This window comes from Mesitornis unicolor, unplaced genomic scaffold (assembly GCF_000695765.1).
Source record: "Mesitornis unicolor isolate BGI_N332 unplaced genomic scaffold, ASM69576v1 scaffold4709, whole genome shotgun sequence".
Lineage (NCBI taxonomy): Eukaryota > Metazoa > Chordata > Aves > Mesitornithiformes > Mesitornithidae > Mesitornis > Mesitornis unicolor.
Genome location: NW_010205115.1, coordinates 65,003 through 76,359, shown reverse-complemented (window position 1 = coordinate 76,359; position 11,357 = coordinate 65,003). Strand labels below are relative to the sequence as shown.

Genomic DNA, 11,357 nt, shown 5'->3' with positions numbered 1-11,357 from the left:
TGCTGTCTCTATGTCCTTTCTCTGTGTCCACTGTCCTTGGGAATCTTTTGGATTAAGTGAGAAAGTGGGTGAGAATAGCAAAAGAAAATATCTGATCAATACATTGAGAGAGCAATGATGATGTACGGGAGGACAGAAGGTCCCCCTTCCCTTCCCCTTTTGTGAAAAGGGTAGCAGTGGTTTAAAGTGAATGGGAGACTTGATCATGGTGGAAATGGGAGGGGTACAGCAGCACACACATGGAATTCACAGCTCATTAAATCATCCTGGTAACAGCTGTTGCCTCTCCTGATGGTGCCCACCATGAAGATGCAACTCAGCCACCTCTGCCTTCAAATAATGAACCAGGACAGGGCACTGAAGTCATCAGACATCCCACAGACGCCCCTGGGAATGGGGTCTTCCACAGGACCACAGCTAGTACGAACAAAGCTGGAGATGACTCTCCTCTGATGGGTACCAGTAAGAACAATAGATCACACTCATTTCTCATGCTTGGTGTGAAATGAGGCATTATCTCTTCTGACACTGACTCCTTTTCTATCTTCCTCATCATGGGGGTCTACATTCTCAGTGTGGGCTTGCAGTGCAAAACTCTGTGGTGGGATCTGTGCTGTTGATAGAATTACCTTCTGGACAAAGCATAAAGGACTCCTTGCTGGAACACTTGGCCATTTCTGTCCTTTCCTGAAGCATGTTTCTGGGTGACCTCCTGACTGTTCTGGGAGACATGCACTTTGGTGATTCGGAATTCCTTGCCCCATCTTTCTTTCTTTGGCATCAGTGGGCTCAGGCTTGATACGCTTTGGCACCATGATTGGTGCGATGGAGGTGCTCTGGTTGGTTAATCAGATGTCTTGCTCCTGTGACTCAGCAGCAGCGCCATCACCAGGAAATGCTGTCCCAGTGGTGAGGGCAGGGCAATCATAGAAGAAATATGTTCCATAAATTCTGCCTTCAATTCCTTACTCCTCCTCATTGGTGGATTGCCAGGCAAGGCTGCCAAAGATCTGGTCACAGTATGACCGCGCACTTCTGGGTTACAGGGTCAGGTTGTTGCTGCTGTGGTCTCTTTCTTCTGAAAGTTTTCCCTTTCCATCTGTCACTGGGGTCTGTATATGCAGCCAACATCTTCCTCCAACACAGTGAGCATGTATGTGGTGTTTAAGGGTCTCTCAGAAGCCAGTGACAGTGTGGAAGAAGAAGGGAAGGCCTTCATGTCTTCTCTCCTGTGCTTTGGAAGAGGAAGATTGGTGTGCTTTCTGGCTTGCTGTGGTACAGGAAAGAGGGAAATAATGTGGGTGGTGGCTTTGTAAGCACTTACTTTTAAAGCTGATCATGCCATCGTCATGGCAGTCACAGAGTCCATGGATGATGTTAACCAAGAGAAAGCAACCAAGGAGCCACTGGCGCCTGGCACTCCACCTGGAAGTGAAAGTGAACAAGCAAACACCACAGATGTTTCTCATGTCAATTGGACACCTGGAATTTTTCCATACAATGAAGATCTTAGCCAATTGCAGACCCCTCTTCCTACTAGTAAGAAATACAAATTACAAGCATTTTCATTTTTCCGTCAGTCAGTTATTATTTTAGGCAATGGCAATCATCCAAAAACATGTGTACTAACCATAGTTGCAAAGTATTGTCATTTTATTATTTCCTTTTTGAGTTTCCTTCTTGTTTAAAACCTGCTCATAAGATGTCATTAAAGGGAATCTCTTCCTATGCAAAGCAGATGACATTTGCTAAAAGGCTGAAAATAGTGTTTTCCAAATAACCTTTTCTTATATTGTTCTCTCTCTGTGATAACACAACTATTAAAGTGAACAAGTATAAACTTTCTCCTCATGCCCATACATACATGATAGCATTTTGGATTTCTTTTTGCTGGGCACAAATTATAGCTATGAAACACTTAACTATCTGTCACCATCCATACTCCCTCTACATTAGTTAAATATATATCAAAAGAAAGATAATTATCTGTGAAACCTTTTTTCTATGTGTATTTGCTGTTGATATCCTGACAGTGGTTAATTATAGCTATGTTACTGAGCTGTAACTGATATTTAATTTGTGAACAACTGCCTCTTTTTTTTGAAGGGCTTTTCTTCTAATAGAGTTAGTGCAGTTAACAGTAACTGTGTTTGGTTATTACACCACATACAGCCTTTGTTTTTTCATGTGAGTGTGATCACATGCTGATAGTACGGGAAATGAAGGGACTTTTCCTTATTTTCCTTATTCCCAAATGCAGTTTCCATGCAAATAATCATCCTAACAGTAAGGTTTTTTTTTTCCAAATGCTATTTCTAATACACACTAATCCAAATATTATTTTCATGCACTTTCTTGGAAGTTAGTGAAACCATCCCAGGGTAGTTTTTGGCAAATGCTCTGTGGACATTCTCTGGACATAAACAAGATTATGTACATATTTGTATAGCATTGTATATCCAACCCTTTAAGATACATTGTCAGGTAGAATATGGCCTACTTTTTTTTTTCCAGAATCTTTCAGAATTTTATATAAACCCAGTAAAATTAGCATTATCAAAAATGCCTGAGGTACACTGTTTTGACAGAGGCACAGCAATATAAATGTGAAATATGAATATGATAGAATTTTATTGGAAAGAGAAATATATTTTTCATAATGGTTTCCTATGACAACAAACTTATTTCTTGACTTTCGCTGCCCTATTAACTTAATTAATCCAAGCTACCTCCTTAATTTTATGTGCAGACATTACACACTATGAAAAAATATTTGCTACTTTTCTGTTTTGAGCACATAAAACCTGTAAGAACTGGTTTGAATATAATTTTCAAGGTGAATGTCTGTGTTGAATCTTTGCATTGTCAGTGCCCTGGCAAAAGCTCATGAGGCCGTATTCCCAAAACAAGATAATTACTAGGACACTTCTATAATCATAAAAAAGTTTATTTCTTGAGGGGTTAATTTATTTGTAAACATTGCTCCATGTAGGAGTAACAGTATGGAAAAGATTCATGTATGTATTGGCAGACTATAGTTAAAAGCTTTCTCTGAACAAATGAATAGTTTGCTGTGATGTACTACTTTCTTTCACTTGCTTTTTCACTACAGCAATGTTTAAGCTGTGGTCTGACATCACATTAATGATTTTTCTGTTGTCCAAGTGTCCATGGATTAACAAATCTGTCCAGTGAAGGAATCCAAGAAATGATTGTCAAACAGAAAAAAACATCTAGTATGTCATCAAATTAAATGTAGAGAGCTTTTGAGGATCCCGCCCTGCCACTTGCAAGCTCCTTCCCAGAGCCAAAACAGCAGGGGATGTGACTGAATCCTGCTTCTTATTCTCTGTGCTCAGGGGAGGGGAGGGATGAATGCAGCAGTTCCCTAAGCAAACAAATTTTAATAAATGTTTGCATGCCTTTCTAAGGGGCTTTGTGGTGGAAAAGCTCTGGCATTTCTCAAGGATGATAAAAAAACACCTTAAAAAAATCTGCTGCGATGTGGGGTAGACAAGTGAGTGTGTTCCTCCTGATTAGCTTTCTTGGAGGATGGCTCAGGACCTTCAGTTGCTGGATAACTGCTCTGTCCTTTGTGGTGCACAAAACGACTCACCAGTCAATGTTTCTTGCTAATAAAAATAATGAAAACATCTGGAAGATTCATGATCTTCTTCCTGGCTAAGCTTAACAGAGGGAAAAAATGTGCTTCTCAGTTTTGTATTTGCCAGCTGCTATTAGGAAATGAGATCAGAAATGCTGGCTAGAAATGAGTTGCAATGCGTGTTAAAGAAAAAAAATAACTGTATAGCTGATTAAAGTGATTAATTTGCTCTATTCAAGTCTGGAAGACTTCAGAGAGGTGGAGATCTGTGATATCTTTTTTTGTAGTGATAATGAAATAGTAGTCTCACATGAAATCTCTATATTTATAGTCTGCTGATGATTTTATACTTTGGATTGCCATACAGGAAGAGTGTGGGCCAGAGTTGTAAATGCATAAAAGTTCAAGCAGTATGGCCAGCACAGGAAATACTTGACACTGGAAGTATGCATGTTGATTTCAGATCTAATACTGCCTTTGAATAAACCACAACTTATTAAAAAGGACGAGGGGATCCACCTCTAAGTTTACAGAGAACATTTTTCTATTAGGAAAAATACTTTGAAATTTTAAAGTCCTATTCTATACATAGCTATCATATTTAAAATCATTCAGAGAACTATCCTTCTATTTTATGAAAGCATTAGAGTTTTAGAAATTCAATTTTATCCTGTGTAGGAATAAAATTTAAAAGTTTCAAAATTAATCCATATTGGTCACTTTAGGTTTAAATAAAAAAGTAAAGTTGTTGGGTTTTGTTCTCTCTGTTCTTTTCTCACCCTCTTTTCCCCATGGAACAGACAAGATGTTTGACGTGTACAACCAAAAACTCTCCAAAATGTTGCCAACATTCACATGTCTTTACATTTTCTCCTGAAAATTTCTAAGCAAATACAATTGCATTTTTGTTCACAACAGTATAGCATAATCAAAACTGGAACGTACGAGAGACAAAGGGAAAGCTATGAGTTTTGTTTCTCAAAATAGTAAAACTAGCTATAGTTCAGATGAGTGTGATGATTATATTCTATGTAACAGTTTTCAGTAGAAATACTTTTTAATGACGTCAGCAGAAACATTCTAGAATAGGATTTTTGAATTGTGAAAATCATAGTCTGTGTACCTCGCTGATAAATATTCACTAAGCATATTGGGTCTAATAGATAGTTTTGTTCTTTAGGACCTACCTCCAGTATATATGGTAAACAAGGACCACACAAAGGACATTATGAATCCACTACTTTCCCTGGAGAGACCACAATGACAACAATAGTTTCACAACGAAGGTCGGCCCAGGTACCGGGTAGGTTTTTGAAGTAATATGTTTTAACAATTTAAGCACAAAATTGTAATAATATGAACTGAAGTAAGAGATGAAAATCTAGGTCAAGCACAGTTTTTCACACTATGTTCTGAATCACATAATAATCAGCATTTTCACTAGTAGTCTGGAAAATGGAGCATATTGTAACTCATATAATTTTCTAGCAATATCAAGATGAGACAAATCATGCATTTGGAAAATGGGATTAGGATCCAAATAACCTTTAGAAATTGATGTGAAATCAGGCAAAATTCAGTAAAGGGATATGCAAAATGTCACATCCATGAAAATGTTTGGTGAAAATAATAGCTGAGATGGGTTTTGCAGAATAGGGCTTGCAGATTAAAATGGAATAGAAACAAGCCAACACCATGATACAATTGCAAAAGAATGCAAATATATACTGGAACGTATTAACAGTAAAGTCATTTTTAAAACAGAGGAAGTAATAATCCCACTCAGGCCTAGCAAGTCCAGAGCTGAAGCTCTGTGTTCATTTCAAGGCATTGCATTAATGACATACCTAAAAAACCAAAGTAGAGCACAAAGAAAATTTTGGAAAGGTAGCCTTTGAAGCACCTGTTGAAGACTTCATTGTTTTCAGAGACAACTGAAGGGAGTTATAAGAAAAGTATGCTACAAAAAGAATGCTTATTAGTTTTTCACCATGGAGTAATAACCATTAAATAATTAGAAGTAACTTGCTAAACAAGGGAGCCTTGTTTCAAACAAACAAAATTAAGGAGTTAGCTCTTAGGACAGTATCTCTGTCTCTAATGTTAGTACGGCATAAAGAATAGGCTATTGGGAAGGTTGAGAAATCTTTACCAAAAGTGTTAAGATCAAATGGAACATTCCTCAGCCATCTTCTTAGTGACCCTGTTTCACTGGAGTGAAATGTAGCTGATATGAACTCTTAGGATCCCTTCCAGTTTTGTAGTTCCCTCTTTTTTTTAGAGCTTTCATCCAAAATACTCCTTAAAAGTAAAATTTTACATGAAAAAATGAACATTTCACTCTACATGAAAGTCATCCTGCTTTTGTTCCTGAGATTGTGGATGTGTAGTTGCTAAGCCTTTTCCTTTGCTCTTGAAGTAAATCAGTGATACAGCTCCCTTTCACCTATGCCTACCAAAGTACAGCGCTCATAGGTGCTAACAGTGATGGGGTATTTCATCTGAGTTGGCCTGTGTATAGCTGAATGATGAAAATGCATTCGATTTGCACAGAAGCACTTTGTGAAACAAACAAACATTCATGCAAGCTAGGAAAAAAAGTCTGACAGTTTAAAGAATGTAAAAGCTTGTGTTCTTGCAGTTCTTCAAAATGGCAAAACTACATGAGATACACTAACCCGCCCTCCTCCCCTCCCTCGTGTCTCCCCACAGAATGGCTGATCATAGTTTGTGCTCTTGTGGCACTTGTGTTGATTCTTGCAGTGTGCATTGCCGTTAACAGTCGGAGAAGGTAAGGGAGCCCTTTTATTATTCAAAACACACTGTGCTACTATTTTCTTCATCAAGAGGCTTCAGAGCTTTCTGAAAGAGCAGAGTAGCATAACAAAGGAAAGAGCTTCCTCTGCGAAGCTCTGTGACTTGGGGTGTGAGAGCCCAGGTGCTCACAGGTCACACATCAACCTTCACACTCATGAGGAACCACGTGAAGCCAGCAGCTGTATAAACTGTTTGGTCTTTACTTGTACACGGAAATTAACTGTATACAGGTCATATAGAATTAATTATTCTTTACTTATTATTTATTAATAGGAAAATTCTGTCCACTGAGAGTTAAAATATGTGAGATTCACATAGGCAGTAGCAAGCACAGGATGAGCTGAATGTAATCCTGCACAGTGTTGAAGAGCTGTATTAGACAATCGCTGTCATAGGATTAATTTGTTCCTTCCAAACAAAAGACAGTATCACAGCTGGCAGTCACAGGGATATATCGTAGTGTAGGCTATGATGTTCTTAACTCTTTCTACTATCTGGGCGCTGTTCTGAGGTTACCTCTCAATTGTCTTAAACAGCTTTTTGCTACTTGAATGTAAAGTTGAACTCTTTAACAGAGTAACTATTTTCTGCTTGAATGTTAAATTTGAACTTTTTTATCACAGTAACCATATAATACGTGGAGATTTATTTCTAGTCACCTGGTTGCAGGAAAGCACATGTTAATACTTCTGTGAAATAGTGTCAAGGTCCTCCAAAGGACAGCGTGAGGGAACAACCCAGGCAGCCCCTGCCCACGATGAAGGCTTCTATGAGATAAAACAATGCAAACTAAATGCCAAATTGTCAAGTAGAGTAAACCGATACCATTTTTCTGAAGTCAGCAGTGAGATGCCACTTGCTATGTTTGCCCTATGGCTGTATCCACAATATCAGCGCTTCTCTGACAGTATTATTAGGCATCCTGGCAAATGGCATCCTGGGGTGTATCAGGAGGGGGGTGGTTGTAGGTCAGAGAGGTTCTCCTCCCCCTCTACTCTGCCCTGGTGAGACTGCATCTGGAATATTGTGTCCAGTTCTGGGCCCCTCAGTTCAAGAAGGACAGGGAACTGCTGGAGAGAGTCCAGCGTAGGGCTACAAAGATGATCAAGGGAGTGGAGCATTTCCCTTATGCAGAAAGGCTGAGGGAGCTGGGTCTCTTTAGTTTGCAGAAGAGGAGACTGAGGGGAGACCTCATTCATGTTTATAAATATTTAAAGGGTGAGTGTCACGAGGATGGAGCCAGGCTCTTCTCGGTGACAAACAATGATAGGACAAGGGGTAACGGACACAAACTGGAACACAGGAGGTTCCACTTAAATTTGAGAAGAAACTTCTTCTCAGTGAGGGTGACAGAGCACTGGAACAGGCTGCCCAGAGAGGTTGTGGAGTCTCCTTCTCTGGAGACATTCAAAACCCGCCTGGACGCCTTCCTGTGTAACCTCATCTGGGTGTTCCTGCTGCGGCAGGGGGATTGGACTGGATGAGCTTTTGAGGTCCCTTCCAATCCCTAACGTTCTGTGATTCTGTGATTATTAGAGACCAGTTGAAATAGGAGAGTATTGAGCATATAGTGAAACATAAATCTCTACAACTTTCTTTCTGTGAAGTCGATTCTGGAGTTACACAGCCTGAATGGCATGGCTTATTGATTTATGTGTCAATCTGTTATGTCTTTAAAAGTAGAGACTGCCACTGTTTCTTCTCTCTTAACCCAGAGTCAACATAGGAACAGACAAACAGGGTCACTATGGCTAAGTATAGATTGCATCTGACTAGAAATGAAACCATCTCAGAGCTGTAAATTATGCCCTAGATACTGTTAATGGAAAACATATCTTTTACTTAAGAGCTTGCATGCAGCTGAGAGTGAGTCACAAAGAGAGCAAGTACATGTGGGTGCACATATGTGTACAAATGCATGGATTAGACCCTAGTAATATGTGTTAATGCTTGTGAGAAAAATTTTTGAAGCAGGGATATACTGTGGTATGCTTGAAACAAGTAGATATTTTTTTCTTTCACATTAGCAGGATCCGAATAACAACACAAATAAGTTGAGAATCCTCTCATCATCTAATCTGATAAGTGCTGATGTGCTTAAAACTCGTAGAGAGGTAGTTGCTGTGTTGTCAGCATACTGCATGTGAACACCAGCTAATCTGAAATTAACACTGCAGCAGTGCTATGAGAAAATGGCTGAGAAAATAGGATTGAGCATTACACTAAGGACATTTCAAGCCATAATTTATTTAAAAAGTGAGAATATGTATATTTATTTGTGTGATGCTGTCGGTTATACTATTTTTAAATGAAGGCAAACTGCAGCATCTCCAGCTTCAGTCTCATTTGGGTTGTCGGAAAAGCGTAAATTCCTGATTCAGAAATCAAAAGGTAGAGCATTTCTAGGTAGGAGGTCTTCTCAGTAAACAGAAAATTGCTTGGATACAGTTTGTTGGGTGGGTTGGTTGGTTGGTTGGTTGGTTTTAAATTGGTGTTGTCATAAATTATTTTAACCAAAGCCAAAAATGGCCAAGGTTCAGTGGGGTCCTAGTTAGTTAGTTGTTCCTCTTGTTGCAGAGAAGGCTGGCTGATGCCTGTTGTAAAAAGTGTTAGGATCTCCTTCCAGGGTCCAACAGAAGATGCTGCCCAGCATGTCAGGAAAGACATGCTCTTTCAAGAGGCTGTGGAGCTCCACAGCTTTTCACTGGCCTCTTTCAGTGCTTCACGGCTGCAGGGCAGGAGTCATTCCCAAGGGTGTGTGTAACATTAGCACAGTGAACTGAGCTACTGCTGATAAAATAACCCTCATCTATTGGACAGTAAATATGAAAAAAGTATTTCAGAAAGATAAAAGTATAACTGAACTGCCAAATTAGTCTTTCAGGCAAAATATGCTTCATGTAAGAAGAAAGCACTTTAAAGTAGAACTTCACAGAGACATTGTCCCTCTTAAAAGCTGTGCTTTGTATATTCAGTTTACATAAAGCTGTTCGAGGACAAGTAGGATGTCCAGCACCTGTAGCCAGAGAACCATCTTAACAGCCTGGGGCAAATCTGGCAGCTGTGTCACTAGCACTTTCTTGCTACCCTGAAGAACACGCAGCCCACGTTGACCAGCGTGCATCAGTTTTGAACTGGTGACTTTTTAAAAAAGTGTATGTATGTGTGTGTGCATTCAGAGCTACATATAAAGTTTACTGGGCAGCACTGCAGGAAGTGTAACTTTAAAAGCACAGCAGCTATTCCCTACCTTAGTGTCATAAGGAGCTATGCTGTTCATAGTAGCAAGAGTAGTTTACCGTGTTTACTTGCTGTTGGACTGCTTTCAGGCCTGCCATGCTAATATGAAGAAGGAAAAAGTTATCCTGTATAGTGAGATGAGAACTTGATCCTAATTTTCTGCTAACTTGAGCATTTTCAAAGGTGTGGTCCCACGTCTGGATTTAGAATGACTCTGTCCTTACAGTGGGATATATACAAAGTTCATAAATGTGATATATCCATATATTTGATATATCCGAACGTTAGAAAATCTTTTCTAGCCTTCAGTAATGAATGTTATTCCTATCTGTAGTAAAGTAGCTACAAATTGAGTGAGTCAAATATTACACATATAATGCTGGATGCTTTCAAAAACAAAATATGCAATATGGAGAAACTTTGCACTTTGTGTAAAGTTAAAAATATGTAAGTTAAAAAATTAAACATTGTGTAAGTCTGTACTAGCAGACACAGGTTTCATTTCCAAGCACCTTTTCCTAAATATTGACTTCCTATTTTTTTCTTATTTCTGTTCGTCTCCACTTGTAGTACTTATTTTCTTTTTATTTGTTTCTAGATGTGGTCAGAAGAAAAAACTAGTAATTAACAATGGCAAAGGGGCAGTGGAGGACAGGAAGACAAGTGGATTAAATGGAGATGCCAGCAAATCACAAGAAATGGTGCACTTGGTTCATAAAGAACAGTCAAGTGACCGAACAGGAGCATGTGACGAATTCCTGACGGTTAATGAAACACAAAATCATCAGGAGCTTGACATGAAGAGTGGAGTGTAATGGTACCAAGCTGTCAAGTAGATCAGAGCTGGGGAAATCAAAATCACGTGGAACTTGGACAGGAATTCGCAGATGCACTGTGCTACTGATATCTTTTGAACATAATTATACATATGTTTTATTCAATTTTTATCACTATAAACTGATGTCTGAGTTACAAAACTTATGTTTTTCTTTCTGAAATAAGCCCCCAAGAGTTGCATAATGTTGTCAGTTCTAGTTCCTACACAGAGGACGCTCACTGCGTCCTGGGTGTTAATAGGGATAGAAGTTTACGTCGTTGTTCCCCAGATGGAGTGTCTTTGCTGCGTGGATCTACAGAAGTATCCAGTCACTCCATCTTACAGGCATTTAAGGTACTAAACTTGCCATGGTATAGGAGTAAGTGAGGAACAAATGTCAGAGCAAAAATCAAGTTTAAACCAAAAACGCCTCCTGTTCAATGTCTAAAACATCAGAATCCTCCAGAAATGCTTTCCAGCCTGGAAGAGCAGTAGGTGCATTCAGAGTCTGCCAGTATAAACAAAGAGTGACATTTTATGATTATTTATAATAAAATAAAGAAAAGAAAACATTTGCTTGGTCTGCAATGAGAGATACCCAGAAGGACAAAAATTATTTATCTCTATTTTTAAATGTCTATGGATATACAGCAAGTCTTCTTGGGAGGGGGAATAAAAATATGAAAACATGAGCTGAAACATAATAAACTTCTATATTATTCTAACAATCTGTACAGTTATCCTTGAGTCTTTGAGGTGTTTGTTGCTCTTCCCCCTCCCTCCTGCATTGGTCACAGTTTGTGCATGTTTTTAATGAGTCTGTTAGTTAGGATAATGAATAAAACAGAATGACCCCAGCTCTATCACACATGCACAAAT

General features: G+C 39.0%; 1 protein-coding gene across 1 annotated transcript; it reads left to right on the top strand.

The window, feature by feature from the left end:
• Positions 1-276: 276 nt before the first annotated feature.
• LOC104545995 (CD44 antigen-like) lies at positions 277-10,476 on the top strand (the record flags this gene model as incomplete). The annotated part of the gene is made up of 5 exons (XM_010191270.1): positions 277-420; positions 1,333-1,539; positions 4,785-4,907; positions 6,317-6,395; positions 10,260-10,476. Coding segments are annotated over 5 exons (770 nt in total), but the record flags the coding sequence as incomplete, so codon positions are not given.
• Positions 10,477-11,357: the final 881 nt, after the last annotated feature.